Source organism: Carassius auratus, chromosome 5 (genome assembly GCF_003368295.1).
Source record: "Carassius auratus strain Wakin chromosome 5, ASM336829v1, whole genome shotgun sequence".
Classification (NCBI taxonomy): Eukaryota; Metazoa; Chordata; class Actinopteri; order Cypriniformes; family Cyprinidae; genus Carassius; species Carassius auratus.
The window spans coordinates 11,115,584-11,133,520 of NC_039247.1; the positions used below are offsets into that span (position 1 = coordinate 11,115,584).

General features: G+C 36.7%; 2 protein-coding genes across 2 annotated transcripts; both read left to right on the forward strand.

Annotated features, from left to right (window-relative positions):
- The first annotated feature begins 1,087 nt into the window (after positions 1-1,087).
- LOC113087581 (unconventional myosin-Ih-like) lies at positions 1,088-9,782 on the forward strand. Its single transcript, XM_026255594.1, has 28 exons — positions 1,088-1,213; positions 1,584-1,699; positions 2,110-2,308; positions 2,441-2,521; positions 2,599-2,778; positions 2,898-2,996; positions 3,110-3,223; positions 3,392-3,463; positions 3,685-3,804; positions 3,906-3,973; positions 4,770-4,875; positions 5,018-5,098; positions 5,182-5,273; positions 5,680-5,774; positions 5,862-5,908; positions 6,016-6,096; positions 6,349-6,454; positions 6,547-6,664; positions 6,846-6,959; positions 7,068-7,144; positions 7,263-7,331; positions 7,415-7,499; positions 8,111-8,273; positions 8,394-8,477; positions 8,577-8,670; positions 8,794-8,849; positions 9,218-9,353; positions 9,626-9,782. The coding sequence occupies exons 1-28, from the start codon at positions 1,088-1,090 to the stop codon at positions 9,760-9,762; spliced, it is 2,916 nt and encodes a 971-aa protein (XP_026111379.1). The 3' UTR covers positions 9,763-9,782.
- A 4,751-nt stretch (positions 9,783-14,533) lies between these two features.
- LOC113075233 (serine/threonine-protein phosphatase 6 catalytic subunit) lies at positions 14,534-17,864 on the forward strand. Its single transcript, XM_026247900.1, has 7 exons — positions 14,534-14,682; positions 15,320-15,415; positions 15,523-15,588; positions 15,723-15,864; positions 15,999-16,078; positions 16,399-16,608; positions 17,018-17,864. Exons 1-7 carry the CDS (start codon positions 14,608-14,610, stop codon positions 17,264-17,266), a joined length of 918 nt encoding a protein of 305 aa, XP_026103685.1. The 5' UTR covers positions 14,534-14,607; the 3' UTR covers positions 17,267-17,864.
- Positions 17,865-17,937: the final 73 nt, after the last annotated feature.

Sequence of the window (17,937 nt, forward strand, 5' to 3'; positions counted from 1 at the left end):
CTTGACACACACACACACACACACACACATACACACAGACCCCCGCTTCCTTAGCTAACTTTTTATTAATGACCTCCCATGGTTGAAGTGGTGAGTGTGATATGACATTGTTTCCTGCCGTACTTGAAATAATCACAGATGCTCTTTACAAAACAGGGTAAGATCACACACTCACTCTACCTGGTTAACTATGTTTTTCATATGAATTCTTTAGATAAATTTGTCAAATATTTCAGTGTAAAATATTATGCAGATGATGATGTAAATGTCGTGAATAAAGTTAATTCAGCCGGACTAATGGTGAATTATAGCTCATGATGATGTGTCTCTTGGCAGATAAACTGTGAAACTGTGAACAGTTTAGGAGCAGAAAGACTCAGGGATGGCATGTCAAACTGAGAAACAGTGTTTCAGCAACTAAAGTTTTCAGTGTACTTTGGTTAACATTTTTTTAAACCAAATTATTTAGTCTCCGAATATATTGTTAATATTTGCAATATTTGCATTTATATGATAATAGTAGGGTAATAGTTTTGGTACTACACCAAGGTGAGGTACGTTAAACTAAATTTTCCCTTCAAAAATTGCAAACTTTTTTCTTCACAGTGGTTAAATTATACATCCTTCCTGTTTGTCAAGTCCGGGGTGGACCTTGTTATTTTCCGTGTTGATTGATGAACGTCCCTTTCGATAGATTGTGTGGACAGAAAAAAACATTTTAGATTAGATAAATAAGGCTGTACTCAGACGGTTCATGGCATATTGTTGTCACGATTTATTCAAGGTCACATCTGAAATGACATATTACTGGATATAGGGCGATGTAATAAAGGCAGGTTAAGTTTAAGAAAGATTGTGAGTGATTACTGTTAAACATACAGTTACAATAATTTATGTAATACTTATCTTGAAGAATATAAATAATTAAATTAGTAAAATAATTAGGTGTATATTTTTCAAATACAAAGAACTAATTTCAAGCAACTTCTAAAGCGGTTTCTGGAAAGAATGATCAACTCCTTCCGTTATTTTTCATGTCTGTGATTAACAGAGTTTAGAGGAGCGCTGCCAGCGGATCCTGCAGGAGATGGAGGGGTCTTTGACAGCTCGGGACCGGGTGGGCATTCAGGATTTTGTTCTTCTGGATGCCTACACCAGTGAGACAGCATTCATGGACAACCTCAGAAAACGGTTTAGTGAGAACCTCATATATGTGAGTCCCCACCTCTTAGGATAGACTGTAAAAAAGGCAGGCCGTGCAATGTCCAGTATCACTGTTTCTTTCATTATTGGGAGAGAATGATGTAGACTCTCATGGTGAACAGCTAGACCACTAAGTGAAAATATTCTCTACACATCTAATTTACCTGGTCACAGTGACTGGAAACTCACTTCGCTGATGATTCAGGTTTATCAAGGGCACCTTACAAGGATAAACCTCTTAAATGAAACTGCTGAGACAGGTTTATTCCCTGATGATCTTTAACCCGTGATAGTTCAAATTTTATCTCAATACTTAGTTGAGTGAAAATACTGGCTTTTAACTTTTTCTGAAATGTCCTTATGTTTTTTATTTCTGTTAGACCTACATTGGGACCCTCCTGGTGTCGGTTAATCCATATAAAGAGTTGGGTATCTATACCAAAAAACAAATGGACACTTACATGGGAGTCAACTTTTTTGAGCTGCCTCCTCATATGTAAGTTTGCATAATACATACACAGGAAATATACGCTGTTGTTCAAAGGGCTGTGGTCAGTAAGGTAAAAAAAACAACAACAACAACAAAAATGACTGTTATTCAGCAAAGATGTATTAAATTGATTAAAACAGACAGTGTAGATATTCAAAATGAAAAAAAAAATGAACAAAAGAATTCAATCTCAACTGAAATAGAATAGAAATTCTAAAATAGAAGAGTTATTTTTAATTGAACTATATTTCATAATATTACTGTTTTATTCTGTATTTTTCAAATAAATTCCCCCAAAACTTTTTTTCTTCTATTTATAGCCCCCCCACACTCCCTTTTTAAAAGAACATATATATATGGATACATTGCTTATTTTACATGTAGTCTTTCCATGCATTATTTTTCTGACCTCTCAGCTTTGCACTTGCTGACAATGTTTACCGGACAATGATTAGTGAAGCCAACAACCACTTCATCCTCATTTCTGGTGAAAGTGGTGCTGGCAAGACGGAGGCCTCTAAGAAAGTCCTGCAGTTCTATGCAGTGTGCTGTCCCAGCACTAGACTCCTGGACAACGTGAGAGATCGGCTCCTTCTTTCCAATCCAGTGCTGGAGGTCAGAATTCAAACTTTTTGTCTGAAATGAGCTATTGAAAATATGAGTACAGTACATTCTGAATGCACATGCTCAAAGTGTAGCACAGTATGAAGTAAAAGAATGTTGATGCTAACCATTTTATATCTACAGGCTTTTGGAAATGCCAAAACCCTGAAAAATGACAACTCGAGCCGATTTGGGAAGTACATGGACATACAGTTTGACCATAAAGTAAAGTCAGATTTAAACAGAAGTACAAGAACAGAAAGAAGTCAATAGAAATGTAAATAAATGCTTTTTTCTTTCAGGGAGCAGCAGTTGGTGGCCACGTCTTAAGCTACTTACTGGAAAAGTCAAGGGTGGTCCACCAAAATCATGGAGAAAGGAACTTCCACATCTTTTATCAGTTAGTTGAAGGAGGGGAGGATGAGCTTCTTCGCTGGCTTGGTTTGGAGCGAAACTGTCAGAATTACCGCTATCTTATTCAGGTGAGAAACACAGATATTACTTTATATTTTCTGAAATTAATATATATATATATATATATAGACATGTCAGAGTCATAAAGCATATTGATTTTATTGTTCAAAATCTATTTTCTGGACAGGGAGAATGTGCCAAAGTGAGCTCCATTAATGACAAGAATGACTGGAAAACTGTACAGAAAGCTCTTACTATTATTGAGTTTAGTGAAAAGGATATAGAGGTAAGATACTCTTAGATTGGAGTTTTTGTCCTCTAGTGTCATTGGGTCAGTGTAGAAGGTAGCTTTTTTTTGAAAGAAATGCAATTGTTTAATACGTTTGGTGTTTTTCTTAGCATCTGTTTGCAATCCTTGCCAGCGTCCTTCATCTTGGCAATGTTCACTTTGAGGCAAGTGCCCTGGGTTATGCCACATTAAACAGCAGTGTGGAAGTACACTGGCTGTCAAAGGTACTTCCACTGACACTTCTATCACATTTTCGAATAATTATGCATTAGAAGTTTTATGGTTTACATTGTAATACCAGTATTGACCTCTTATTTTGTCTTATTTGATTTTGTTGTTGCTGTTGTTGCAACCCTTTTAATTTCTCCTTTCTTAATTTTTGTTCTTGTTAGTTATTTGGCATCCCCTCAAACATGTTAGTGGAGGGTTTAACTCACAGAAAGATTGAAGCCAAAGCAGAAGAGGTGAGGCAGATTTATGGACAGTGGCTTTTTACTTAGTTTTTTTTTTTTTTTACCTATTCCAAGTAAATACAACATTTAATGTGACCCAAATAGTGTGTTTACATGGTCCTGTTTAAAAACACTTGATTAGGTAAAGAGTTGCTTTAGAGGTGGAATACCAAGTAAAAAAACATTTCCTGTGCTTCAGAAATCCCTGCTTATGTAGTATTTATCATTTTCAGGTTCTAAGCCCTTTCACCGCTGAACATGCGAAGTATGCCAGGGATGCACTAGCCAAAGCCATCTATGGCCGCACATTCTCATGGCTTGTTAATAAGATTAATGAATCATTGGCAAATAAGGTAGATTGGTTACATGGAATTTACAAAATATATATATATATATAAAATACATGAATTAGTTGATGGATTATTAGGTTATCAGTCAGTTTATACCAATGCAGGATTCAACCAGAAAGACGGTGATTGGACTGCTCGACATCTATGGATTTGAAGTGTTTGATGTGAACAGGTGACCCGGAAGCATTGCAGTTATATTCACTCACTGAATGCATTTATTGTAATGTTTTTCTTCAAGAAAACTTTTAAACGGGGGTTAATGAGTAAAAAAAAAACAATTAGTAACCTTTTAATCAATATAGTGTCAGAACAAGCCCTCTAGACACAACTAATAAAAAAATGGGTTATCTATCATTTAAAAGAGGTCAGTAAGGATGCATTCATTTGACTGTAAGTGACAGTAGGGACATAATGTTCCAAAAAAATTCAGTTTGAAACAGATCGCAAACTTTTGAATGATGAATGAAAACACACTACGCTGATTACATTATTTCTGTTGCGTATCAATTTTCTTATATTTGTGAAGTAGTAGCTATTTATAGTTGTGGTCAAAATTCTATATTTTAAAAGACTTTGAGGGACCTGAAGGATTTTTTTTGAAGAACAGCGGGCAGTCTAACTGTTCAGGACAAACAGTGGACTTATGAACAACTGTATATAAAAAAACGAAAAAGAAAAAAAAAAAAACCTGTGGATCATCCAGGCAACAATACAGTATTAAATATCAAGCGGACGTAAACCTTAAAACAGGGTTATTTTTTATAAATTCAGCTATTATTTTATTTTGTGGACTATATGTAAATGTCTATATGAAATATCTTATTCAGGTCAGTACTAAATAATAAATAGCATGCATTTTGTATGATCCCACCAATTTTGGTAAAATATTTGACATTCTTGACCACATTTGTACATTTTGATGGGTTGATATTTACCATGTGTATGATTACTGGTGCTTTGCTCCTCAGTTTTGAACAGTTCTGTATAAACTTCTGCAATGAAAAGCTTCAGCAGCTGTTCATCCAGCTCACCCTCAAATCAGAGCAAGAGGAGTATGAGAAGGAGGGAATTGAGGTGACTATTTCCAGAACATACAGCATTTATCAACAAAAGATGCCCTCACCTTCAGATACTAATGTTATAAAAATGCTTGCCTCACCTTGTGTTTTAACATATTTTCAATGATAAATTTTTTTTCCATATTGACATTTTTCAGTGGGAGCCAGTGCCATACTTCAACAACAAGATCATCTGTGACCTGGTGGAGGAGAAACATAGAGGCATCATATCAATACTGGTGAGGGGAACTGATTCAAGCTCACATATATATTAAGACATGATCAGGTCACAGTCTTTAAGTCATGTATCCCGCAATTAAAGGATGAAGAATGTTTGCGTCCTGGCGAAGCCACTGATTTTACATTCCTGGAGAAACTAGAGGAGAAGATGTGTGGTCACCCTCATTTCGTCACGTGGGTAGCTTTTCAATCTGAACTGACTTCATTCAAGTATTTCAGTGCTATCATAGCACAAGATGATTTTAAATAAAGGAAAGAGTTTAGCTTCAGTTCTAATTAAACCAGCTAATCAAGGTCTCAAGGATCACTAGAAACCTCCAAGCCAGTGTGTTGGAGCCAAACTCTGCAGGAAGCAGGAATGGACACACCTGCATTAAAACAAATCCCTAAAAATAATAATAGATCATTTTGTAGATACCGTATGCAGATCGTTTCCAATTATACTGTTATTAAAATCTTAGTTGTATTGTAAGATGCAAACTAGAATTGTAGTGCTGTGGTAAAGAAGAACTTGTACTGCTGCGAGGCATTATATTTATTTATTTATTTATCTATCAAATTTACTTTCACTACATTTCAGGCACAAGTTGGCTGATCAGAAAACACGCAAAACCCTTGAACGAGGTGATTTTCGTCTTCTACACTATGCCGGAGAGGTTACTTACTCAGTTGTTGGTAAATTATTTAAAGCAAACAGTGTAAATACGAATACTTTTTAAAAAACATTTCCTTATCTTGACCTGTACGATTTCCTTATGTCAGGATTTCTCGACAAAAATAATGATCTTCTGTACAGAAACATTAAAGAGGTAAGAGGTTCCACGGCAGCATGCATTCTCCCGTGGCCTGTCATCTCTGAAAAAAAGAATGACTGTAAAATAGACATAAATGCAAAAGTTGTTTGTTATTGTTTAAGGTCATGCGACAGTCTAAGAACAGTATTATGCAGCACTGCTTCCATGCTATTGAACCTGATGGCAAGAAAAGACCTGAGACGGTACAGTGAAAGACTTTTAAATAGACAATTAAAACAAATTATCATAACATCCTGATTGCTCTCTCTCGCTCTCTATATAATATACATTCAATGTTAATTTTCTGTCCATGAGATAACAAATTTACAGATTGTTTTATTATAGTTTTAGAATAGCATCATTATAGCTGATAATATATGAGCATCTCCCCTATTTAAGTTATTGCAGCACTTTAATATACTGGAATTATTAACCTTTTTTCTTTTTTGTAACAGGTAGCCACCCAGTTTAACAGCAGCCTTGCAGGCCTCACTGAAATCCTCATGACCAAGGAGCCGTGGTATGTGCGGTGCCTGAAACCCAACCACTGCAAGCAGCCAGGTGAGCATTTCACTTCACACCTCTGGTTAGTGGTTTAGTCTGCTGAATGTTTTACAAGATCAGTGACCTCTCTCTCACTCACTTAACCTCAGACCGCTTTGATGATGTCATGGTGAGACATCAAGTCAAGTACCTGGGGTTAATGGAGCACCTGAGAGTCAGGCGTGCTGGGTTTGCTTATAGGAGAAGATGCGAGGTCTTCCTGAAAAGGTGCATTTGCATTACGTGTGTTTTCATTGTGACTTCAATTGTCTTAATCAGTTTCATTCATTTGCCAGACATTTTCTATCTAAAGTTACAGTGCATTTAATTAGTGGTTCTTTGAACTTATCTTCTCTATCAGGTGTTTCTTCTCACCTGCAAACATCTGACAATCCTTGATGCTTTGCAGATATAAGGCTCTATGTCCTGACACGTGGCCACACTGGATGGGGACACCAGCGGAGGGAGTGCAGCGACTCATCAAACACCTCGGCTACAAACCAGACGAGTACAAGATGGGAAGGTACAGACTTTACAGGCTCCTGCTATGATGTGTTGTTCTAATAGGATCAGAAAATAACGGTTTCCTCATAGTGTTTCCTGAAGTTTTTTTTCCCTCTTGTTTATCAAGGACAAAAATCTTCATTCGCCATCCCAGGACTCTTTTTGCCACTGAAGATGCATTTGAGATCTGCAAGCATGAATTGGGTAAGGGACCAGTAACATTGGAAGAAAGAGGGCTGGCATTCCCTGAAGGTGTCGTGATGATTCTTGCAGTGCCATCTTTGACCTGATTGGTTGGTGTCTCAAATCTCTTTTGTTACAGCCACAAGAATCCAGGCCAAATACAAAGGCTATAGGGTGAAAGGCCGATACCAGAGGCAGAGGGAAGCAGGTATTAATCTTTTTTGTTTAAAAATACTAGAGATACTTAGGAAACCCATACATATAATGTCACTCTTAATTCATTTTTAACAGCTACTAAGATTGAGACATGTTGGAGGGGCCTTCAGGCCAGAAAAGAGAGGGAAAGGAGAGCCTGGGCTGTCAAAGTCATCAAGAAGTGAGACAATTAGCATGTCAGATGATTTGTTATTTTATTTTTTTGTGCTGAATGAAAATTCAGTAAAAATGCATTAAATTATTAATTTAAATATGCATTAATTTGATCAAAAGTGACATCTTTCAAAGAAAAAAAAAGTATTACAGTATCCATAAGAATATAAAAGAAATAGTTCACCCAAAAATGATGAATGAATTAACTCACCCACAATAATATGGTTACATTTCCTCAAAATATCTTCTTATGTGCTCAGTAGAAGAAAGAAATTCATAATGGTTTGGAAAAACTTGAGGGTGGGTAAATAATTACTTATTTTTTTGGGGTGAACTATTCCATTAAGCGGTTTTCAACATTGACAATAAGAAATGTTTCTTGAGCAGCAAATAGATGTATTAGAAACATTTCTGAAGGATCATGTGACACTGAAGACTGACGGCTGAAAATTCAATGGACATCACATGAATAAAATTTACAAAAATTATATATTTAAGTTAATTCAGTTGTATTAATTTTTCACAATATAACATATATTTCTGTATTATTTGGAGCAGATAATTGCTACAAATTGTATGATATTCGAGTTGTCAGAGATGTTTTACCCAATCCTGCAGGTTTATTAAGGGCTTCATGAACAGGAATCAGCCTGTCAGCATGGACAACTCGGAGTTTCTGGCCTTTGTCAGACAGAGCTACCTCACTCGACTCAAAGAGAATCTGCCAAAATCAGTACTGGACAAAACCACCTGGCTAACTCCTCCACCCATAATGCAAGAGGTAGGCCATACATTATTGGATGCTTTATTATTGAAACCATGTAAAGTATTGTTTTATAGCTAAAATTAAAATTATTTTTCACTGTAACCATACTTTATTTTGTAATAAATGAATTTATAGGCCTCAGTGTTCTTGCGTCAGTTGCACACACGTCTCCTTGTACGGAAGTATGTTCGAGGGATCAGTGCACAGCAGAAGGTGCAGGTAAAACTATTTTACCTCACATTTATCTTAATGTATTTTTTCCCACTTTATTCACTGGCTGGAGTCCGTTTACAGTTTACAGTTCAAATTTATTTTCAGCTGCAAATTAAAGCACTGGCCAGTGACATATTCAGAGGCAGAAAAGAGAACTACCCTCAAAGCGTATACCAGCCCTTTGCTGACACCAGGATAAGTAAGAGTTTATGAATTTATGTTTTTGATATGCTGCTGTTGCTGTAAACCTTTTAATGTGTAAATACAAAGATCAGGTTATACCTATGTATTACAGCACATTGTTTATTCCTTGTCCTTTCAGGTGAAAAAGACATAAACATCAAAGTTTTGCAGCAGATTTGTCCTGAGGGCATTAAGGTACATGCAACTAAGAGCAGTTAAAACAGTTTAAACATTAAAGGCCTGAATAAAATATTAACTGGCATTAACCGTATGCACCATAATTGCATAAAACATATGAAGGTAAAATTGGCACTTTTATGAGTTTATGTTGCTCAAATGTTACTGGCAAACTTGCAAGTATAATTTTATTTACTTGTCATTGTAGTCACTTATGGAAATTGTTAATTTTGGATCCTGAATGTATGTAAAGAATGCTTGGGAGAATTTCGGGGCTTTTTAACTAAGAGTAGAGTAGATCCATCTGAACTTTATTTTTCAAACAGACAGATGTTTATATCATTTGACATGCATGGGGAACTGATGTGATATCTCCCTTTATACAGTACAGCGTTCCAGTGATTAAGTATGACAGGAATGGCTTTCGGCCACGTTTCAGACAGCTGATCTTCACTCGGGCCGCTGCTTATCTGGTGGAAGAGGCCAAAATCAAACAGAGGGTCAATTACAGCTCACTAAAAGGTGCCCAATGCCAGATGATTAAAAGTCTATGATTGTGTGAAATTTGCCATCAATTTAGGTTTCCACAGTTATTTTATTTAAATAGATGTTTTATATCGTATAAGCACTTTAATATAAAAATAAGTACATGGTCCTGTTTCATTAAAAACAGCTTTCAAAGGTGTAAACATTCCACATGTTGGGTAACACACCATTACTAAGTTAGTCAAGTTGAATCCAGTTCCATATAATACCAACCCTTGTTTACATGAGCAATATTTGATTTTTTACAGGGGTGTCTGTCAGCAATTTAAGTGACAACTTCCTGATTCTCCATGTCACCTGTGATGACACGAAGCAAAAAGTATGCGATGAACAAATATCTTTCACAGGGAGTTTCTGTATGAATTTACTGTCACATGCAGTTTAGTAAATTTACTGTCTTCCAGTTTACCACATGCAGGAGGTAAACTGGAAGAACTTTTGTTCCTTTACAGTCTGTCACGTTCAATGTTATGTTGACATTAACGTTAGGGGTCTCACTTTCTTTTCCCTATCCTTTATTTAAAGAAAGTTCTTTATTACCGAGTGAAGTTTGCATGCCAAGCCACTCATCATACATATATAAGAATACATTTACTCATTCAGATTTTTGCTTTGGAGCCGATCGCTTCATGAGCAAGAGAGTTCACTTTGCTATCAACACATCAGGAAGCATCTTTGCTGCGTTCCTGAATGGCACATTCAGCGGTGTTCCTCCCTTGGGTGCCTCAGCTAAAAGAGCAGTTTCCTGTAACACCCTGCATGGTTGTGAGTGTCTTTCGAGATGTCTTTCCGACTGTGTGTTTCTGGGTGCGGTAGTTTCCTTACCACTGACTTATCACTGACTCACATGTCTGGGCCTTGGATAAGTCTTGATTGCACGGCGAGTTCATGTCCATGGCTACGCTAAGATCACGTGAAGGATGAAGGTGCTAGTCCGTCTAATGGTGGACCTACAGTAGCATCTCATTTGGGGCTCTTGAATAAGATAAGATGTCGCTTGCAACATCAGAGGAGGGGCTTTCATCTTCTGATGCTGAAGACTGCTGAGCAGCCCCCAGCAACGGTGGCAGCTAAGTTGGAATCAGAAGCTGAGTTGATGGCCTGCTCCTCCAGAACGCCAAGAGCATCGGGCTGGAGGTTAATTTGTCTCCATCTTTTGAGCGCTTAAGCCTGGACGATTAGTAACTGGGCCTCGCTTTCACCATGCACCATCCTCTGGCTAGGATACATGTGCCTTATCTTCTCCCTGGTCGAGTTCCTCCAGCACCCTGTGGCATTCAGTTTCCGGGTCCAGTACTTGTGGTGTATGCCATTAGTCACCCTTGTACTGGACTAGGTGTCCATTCATGAGATTCAGCTTGGGTAAACCTGTATGTTCTTTCTATGGTATGGTTTCCCATGTTAAACCTGTGTCTTTCCCTGGACAGTTCTACTGTTAGTCCCTGTTATGTCCCCCTAAACTGGGGTCAGGTCAGTGAACCTAGACTGTGCTGCAATCAGTCTTGTGTTTTTCAAATTCCTGAATGAATGTGTCTCAGCACCCCAACTATTGCAGAAGTAATAATGTGAGAATGTTGGAACACCTTTTTTTTTGGCTTCCTCAGTAAGCCCTTTATAGTTGATTTTTATATCTAGCTTATGGGGCATTTGGCAAGTTACGGATTTAGGTGCATCTGTTCTGGCATGGTTGGCTGTCAGCACCTGCACCATCAATTTGCTTAACACAGTTCTTGTTGTGGCTGTTTCGCTAGGGACCCCTAACGTCAGTGTAGACATAACGTCAAAAGTGACTGACTGAAAGGGAACGTCTCGGTTATGTTCCCTGAAGAGGTGAACGGAGACGTTATGTCCCTCATGCCACAACCTTGAATTGCACTGAATGCCGGTTTGTTTCTCGGCTCCTCAGGACAAACCTGAATGAGTGGATGCACACCACCATCTTATATACACATATGTATGGGGAGTGGCTTGGCATGAAAATTCCACTCACCATTAGTCATTGGCCATTTCTCGTAATGCTCACAGGTGATTGGGGCTCCCAAGTGAGATCCCTTACGTAAGTATCAATATAACGTCTCCATTACCTCCTTCTGGGAACAAGGGTTACATCATGTAACCGAGACATTTACATACTGTACATCAGAACAGAAAAAATACTTGTGTTCAACATGTATGAAGTTTTCTGTTGAACTCTGTATGAACAACCTGTCACTGATTTTTATATATATATATATATATATATATATATATATATATATGTGATTGTTAAATATTCTGTTTAAAGGGGACCTAGTCTTGCAGTGCAGCTATCTATTTGAGGCATTGACAAAAATCTGTGTGGTGACAAAAAATCATAGCCTCATCAAAGTTGTTCAAGGAAGGTGAGTCATACTTCAATCTGAATTGCCTTTGATACTCAGTCCTGCTCACACACACACACACACACACACACACACACACATATATATATATATATATATATATATATATATATATACATTTTTTTAACAAGAATGCATTATACATAAACTGAATTGTTGTCATTTTGTAGTGTGAGGTTTGATATCCAGCCTGGCAAAGAGGGCTTTGTTGATTTTAAGAGCAGCAGTGAATCCATGGTCTACAGAGCCAAGAATGGACACTTGATGGTGGTGGGTCCACATAATGCAATGCATACAACTAAATGAATACACTGGAAACATAAACTATATTTAAAGTGTAACCTCTATGTATGACCATTAATAATATGCAGGGCTTAAATTGGGCCGGGGCTGAGCAAATATGGTAAATATTGTGCTTGATAAAATCTATCTGCACATGTTTTTACGTCTTTGGAGTTTTTAAGTTTAAACACTCACATTTTTTTAAGCCATTTAAGCGCAATAAGCAGCAAAAGAGAGACGGTATACTGGTATATTCGGACGATATATTCTCAGATAACACAGGCTTTTTTTGCGGCTTATTGTGTAAATGTTCTGATACATACAAAATTTTCAAAATTCCTGTCTTGATGAGTGTTCCCATAAACACAGTCAGTTAAATCTTCAGTGAACGTAAACAACTTAGAAAGAAAACACATGTGTAATGTATATTAGACCCGAGCAGCTGTATGTTTTATTAATTTTAATCAAACAACAAAAGACAGAAAATCTAGTTTTCATCTATTATACAATGAAGACTATATAGTGTTTTAGTTTACATTTGATTACTTAATTCAAATTCTGTAGTATTTCTGTACCTGAATATTAATCATGAGACATACCTGAAAAACAAAGCACTGATTTACTGTCATCAGATATGCCTTTGCACACTGTCAGCATTTTGAATGATTTTGACCAGCATTTAGGTGTTTATAGCAGAAGGCTCTCTTAACTTCTTATATTTAACACTTTGTCCCTCGTTATATTGGATAACTTTAAAGTCTTTAACCACGAAGCCTCCAACATAACAAATCCCAATATAACCCTTGCTAATATGTGTATAAATGTATACCACTGTGATATTGATATAACTAAACGAACTATTTACATTATTCATTTTGAAGCCATTTATATTTTTATTTTGCAGGAATCTGCAAGGACAAAATCTCGATGAGGAAGTTTTACCTCACAAACCTTCCACAATGGCCCAGTTAATGCATTTCAGTCAAGCTTTATTTAACACCATAACTTTCCCTAAAAGAACCTAGAACATTGTTTTCCAATGGACTCCCTAATCAAACTCTCCTAATTCAACTCATCAGCTCATTGGCAGAGACTCTAAGACCTGACCTCAATGTTCAGTTATGGTGGCAAAATGTGTATTTTTGGGGAACTCCAGAACCAGGGTTGGGAAATACTGCTATAGGATATGACTTGTGAATTCAAGGGACAAATCATGAAATATCACTGCAGTTTAATTACCAAGAGGAAAGGAAAACAAGTCCAACTGATGTATTAAAGTAGTTTAATATTATATAATATTAGTATTATAAGATTGTATATCATTGTATAATATTACATTTAAATTCTGTATTTTCATAGTATATATTGTCTTTGATATGTATTTTATAAGTTTCCAACACGTCATGAAAATTAGTTGTCTTGAATCTTGCTAATTGTGCTAATTTCTGATGGATATAGAAAATAGGTTACTTCAAAACACATTTTTTAAATACAAAAGTACTTGTATAACTGTTCAGCAAAGACTTGCATGTGCATCAGTTACTCAGACAAACAAATTTACATTTTGTTGGTGCATTTTGTCTCACATACTGCCAAATCCTGACAACATACTGCATCTTTTGCTTACCACAGACAAACATACTGAAGATGGCTATATATGCACAGAACACATGAGCAAAACAATGTATGCATGAAGACATAAACAACATGTGTATATTATTCAAATATAAAAAGCCATTTGATATAAGACACTGTATAAATCTGTATATAACTCTAATAATAATCATAATTCCTTCTATATATCTATTCCATTCAAATGTGTGTTGCTATTGTGGTGTTAAATTACAGCAAATATCAGCATCTGTATAATGTTTAACTTAATGTAATGATAGTCCACCTTTTTTTTTATTGTGATGTATCTGTTTTTTTTTTCTCTCTCCTGCAAATTCAGTTCAGCAAAATGAGTGCAGTGGTAAAAGGAAATAAAGTGGTTCATGATTGAGTTGTATTTTCTGGCCATTTAACTTGATTTCCTGATAACAATTATAAAAGCTTAAAAATAAATAAATATATGATGATTCATACGTATTTACATTTTTTCTTGAACTTAGTTTGTATTTAATTAAACGTTAACTTTGTTGCCACCTCGTGGTGAATAAATGGACGATGCTTTTTGGTGCGCTACCTATTTAATCATTTTACTATTAAACTTTTTTGGACAAACGTCAGCCACTATTTAATGCGCAATGGTTTTTTCAAGTTTATTTCGAGAGCGTGATGACCACCGACTACAAGTCCGTAGCCCCACACGCTGCAGGACCACTGATCATATTTACAGAGAACAGTGCAAAACACAAGATACAGGGGGCGTGGTTGTATATCTAAGGTGGGAGGAGTTTGAGCTGGATCCAACCACGCCCCTAAATCTTGTGTTCTGCAGTGAAACGAAACTGGCGCTCTGGTTCTTATCAATGTACTGATTGGCTGATCTCCGTGTCAATCATTACCTCCCGGCATGACGTAGAAACACTTCCTCTTTGCTTCTTCCATCGACTGTTGTTCTTAAAATGGCGCCGTTGGACCTAGATAAGTATGTGGAAATTGCGAGACAGTGCAAATACCTCCCAGAGAACGACTTAAAGGTGACTGTTATCAGCAATTATATATTTTTCTATCAGAATATTAAACATATTCGATGTTGATTTATTTGTAAAGGCATGTGGTTCGCGGTAATGGCTGGTAGAATAGCACTGTGTCAGTGTGATGCAGTCGTTAGCGCTGCGTGTGTATGAATCCATTCAGTGTTTTCCGGGATTTATTTTAGACGTGCTATCAGAAATAGCAGGATATACGACTACAGAAAGCAGTCAGTCCTAATAAAGGTGTGTAACCGACTGTTTATTTCTAGTAGATTCTCGAGGTGGCTAACTTATGTTGTTGATTTGAAACGCCCATCTACTTTCCATCATCACCCGTTTAGTTAGTCTCATTTATGATATTTGCTAATTTGCAGTTTTTATCCTTGACTGTAACTTCCTCCATTCTTGTCTTTAAATAGATCTCGTGTAGATATACAGCTTCTGAATTAGTCCATAATGCAGTTCATTAACTGTAACATCCAAGCCACTAATGTGTGATATTAAAAATGTGATTTCACGAATTTAACTGAATTCGTATGACTTTAGATGCAGTGATCTGCTGCTTCTGTCATGAGCAGTGATGCCATTTCCTTTGCAAACTTGATCAAACCTGTTGTCTTCTCTTCTATTGCTTTGACAGAGATTGTGTGACTATGTTTGTGACCTGCTGCTTGAAGAGTCAAATGTACAGCCAGTATCCACTCCAGTCACTGTGTGTGGGGATATTCATGGACAGGTACGAGCGGCCCTATCAATGTGTTTCTGTTATGCACAGATGAGGTGACAATGTCCTTGTTTGGATAATAAAATGCATATTGACCTAAACCTTCTCTTTATCTCTAGTTTTATGACCTATGTGAACTCTTCAGAACTGGGGGACAAGTACCGGACACAAATTACATTTTCATGGTATTGTGTATATATAAAAATAATTCTATATGTTAAATATTGTTGTGTAGTTCATATTTGGTTACTCATGGGAAGCAATATTTTCCCCCCAAGCGTACACTGAAGAGACATTGGTATGTTTTCTTTTCTTCTAGGGTGACTTTGTCGACCGAGGATACTACAGCTTAGAAACATTCACATATTTGCTAGCACTTAAAGCGAAGTGGCCCGACCGCATCACACTGCTGCGTGGCAATCACGAGAGCAGGCAGATCACACAAGTCTATGGCTTTTATGGTGAGACTGCTGAAATCTAATGGATGCATACCATAATAATATACTCATCGTACTTCACATAAAATATACTTACTGTATTTTGTTGTGCATTTTTTATTTTCATTTTAATTTCTGTTTTTTCCTTCTATTTATAGATGAGTGCCAAACGAAATATGGAAATGCAAATGCCTGGCGATACTGTACTAAAGTATTTGACATGTTGACTGTTGCTGCTGTAAGTATTGTCTTTTGAATACAATTTATGTGTTTTTATTATTTTAATAATAAAAAACAGTAATAATGTTTTATTATTGTTAGACTTTATGCATACAAATAATACTAATATCAATAATGTCTATGCTATAATAGTGTACTTAGTACACAATCTAAATGCATTGCAATGCTAGATGTGTTTATTGTATACTTAATGCTTACACTGTACACTTTGATTGAAAATGCCATTTTGCACTTTATAACCGTCCGAAAGACTGTATATGGCTATTTTTTTTCTTTTTTCCGCTGTACTTAATTGCAATGTTTTGATTTCTCCCGTAGTTGATAGATGAGCAGATTCTTTGTGTACATGGAGGCCTTTCACCTGACATCAAAACTCTGGACCAGATACGCACCATTGAACGCAACCAGGAAATCCCTCACAAGGGAGCTTTTTGTGATCTTGTCTGGTCTGATCCAGAGGATGTGGACACCTGGGCTATCAGCCCAAGGGGTGCTGGCTGGCTGTTTGGTGCTAAGGTTACCAATGAGGTAAGAGCATTCTCTCCATGTACAGTCAGTGTAGTCCGATGGGAAGTGTGTAAACAACACTTGAGACATTTCTGTAATTACAAGTGGAAATCTGCGTATTGTCACTTACTGTCTGCGTTGAAACAGAGGTGTAGTTGAGAACTAGATTTATAAGTAATTTCAAATTTGGTAAAAGCTATGACTAACCGTATTTAGTTTTGTGGCCTCTGTATTATCTTGGATGAGTTGAATTTTAATCAAACATTCTGTGATTCTGTAAGTTTGACAATGAAATAAGCAATTCATGAAAATATCTAACTAAATGCATTGGTTGTTTGATAAAAGTTTGACATACTATTAAAAGTAAAACATTCAGTAAATGCTTCCTGTCTTGCAAAACATTATATATTTTTTCTCTTTTTCATTAAAGTTTGTTCACATCAATAACTTGAAGCTGATTTGCCGTGCGCATCAGTTGGTTCACGAGGGCTATAAATTCATGTTTGATGAGAAGCTGGTGACCGTCTGGTCGGCCCCAAACTACTGCTACCGCTGCGGTAACATTGCCTCCATCATGGTCTTCAAAGATGTGAACACACGGGAGCCCAAGTTATTCCGGGCCGTTCCTGACTCGGAAAGGGTCATACCACCTAGAACGACAACACCCTACTTCCTCTGAGGTCTTCATTGTCGCCTGTGTCCAGCCCTCTTCTTTTCATTGTTCTGTCAAGAGCTCTTTTATGGTCTTTAATTTTTCTGTTGCCTTTTTTTTTCACAATTATTTTTGTAAAGATCGAAGTACTCTCCAGAATAACAGTAGTAAACTATGGTCAGGATTATGGACTGATTGTTCAAGTTGGTCATTATTTGGTCAGTACAATCTTGTTAATGTGAGCATGTGAACGTAATTAAGTGGACATCCTCATGCTGTTCTCAAGCCACTCCTCTTACAAGGCTTTAAATGTAGATCTAAGAGCCATTGACTATCTTAGGACAAAAGTCTATGGTGTAAGAACTCACCTGATCAGAACAATGAGGTGTTTGTGTTTTTCAGAGAACAGATCAGAAACAAAAGCACTGTTCTTTTTCCTAGCCTTTAAGTGTAGAAAAGCAATGACCAGACAACAGGACAAAGAAGGCTGTGGTTATTTTGTACATTAATATAATTGTATTGTTTTAATCTTCTTTTTCTCAGATTTGTTGTATTTTATTATTGTAGAAGACAGCAGCCCATTTACCAATTAAATATTGAAAATAAACGCCTTTATTAAATAACATTTCTGGCGTTGTCTCCTAATCAATGGAAGCATGAAAATATCACTCTTTATTTTGTCTCTCCACACAAGACAT

Coding starts and splice junctions, on each gene's coding strand:
- LOC113087581 (XM_026255594.1), top strand. CDS start 1,088: ATGGAGGGGTCTTTGACAGCTCGGGACCGGGTGGGCATTCAGGATTTT. Junction 5,909..6,015: donor TGTACAGAAACATTAAAGAG/GTAAGAGGTTCC, acceptor TTATTGTTTAAG/GTCATGCGACAGTCTAAGAA. Junction 6,455..6,546: donor CAACCACTGCAAGCAGCCAG/GTGAGCATTTCA, acceptor ACTTAACCTCAG/ACCGCTTTGATGATGTCATG.
- LOC113075233 (XM_026247900.1), top strand. CDS start 14,608: ATGGCGCCGTTGGACCTAGATAAGTATGTGGAAATTGCGAGACAGTGC. Junction 14,683..15,319: donor TCCCAGAGAACGACTTAAAG/GTGACTGTTATC, acceptor TTGCTTTGACAG/AGATTGTGTGACTATGTTTG. Junction 16,609..17,017: donor GTGCTAAGGTTACCAATGAG/GTAAGAGCATTC, acceptor TTTTCATTAAAG/TTTGTTCACATCAATAACTT.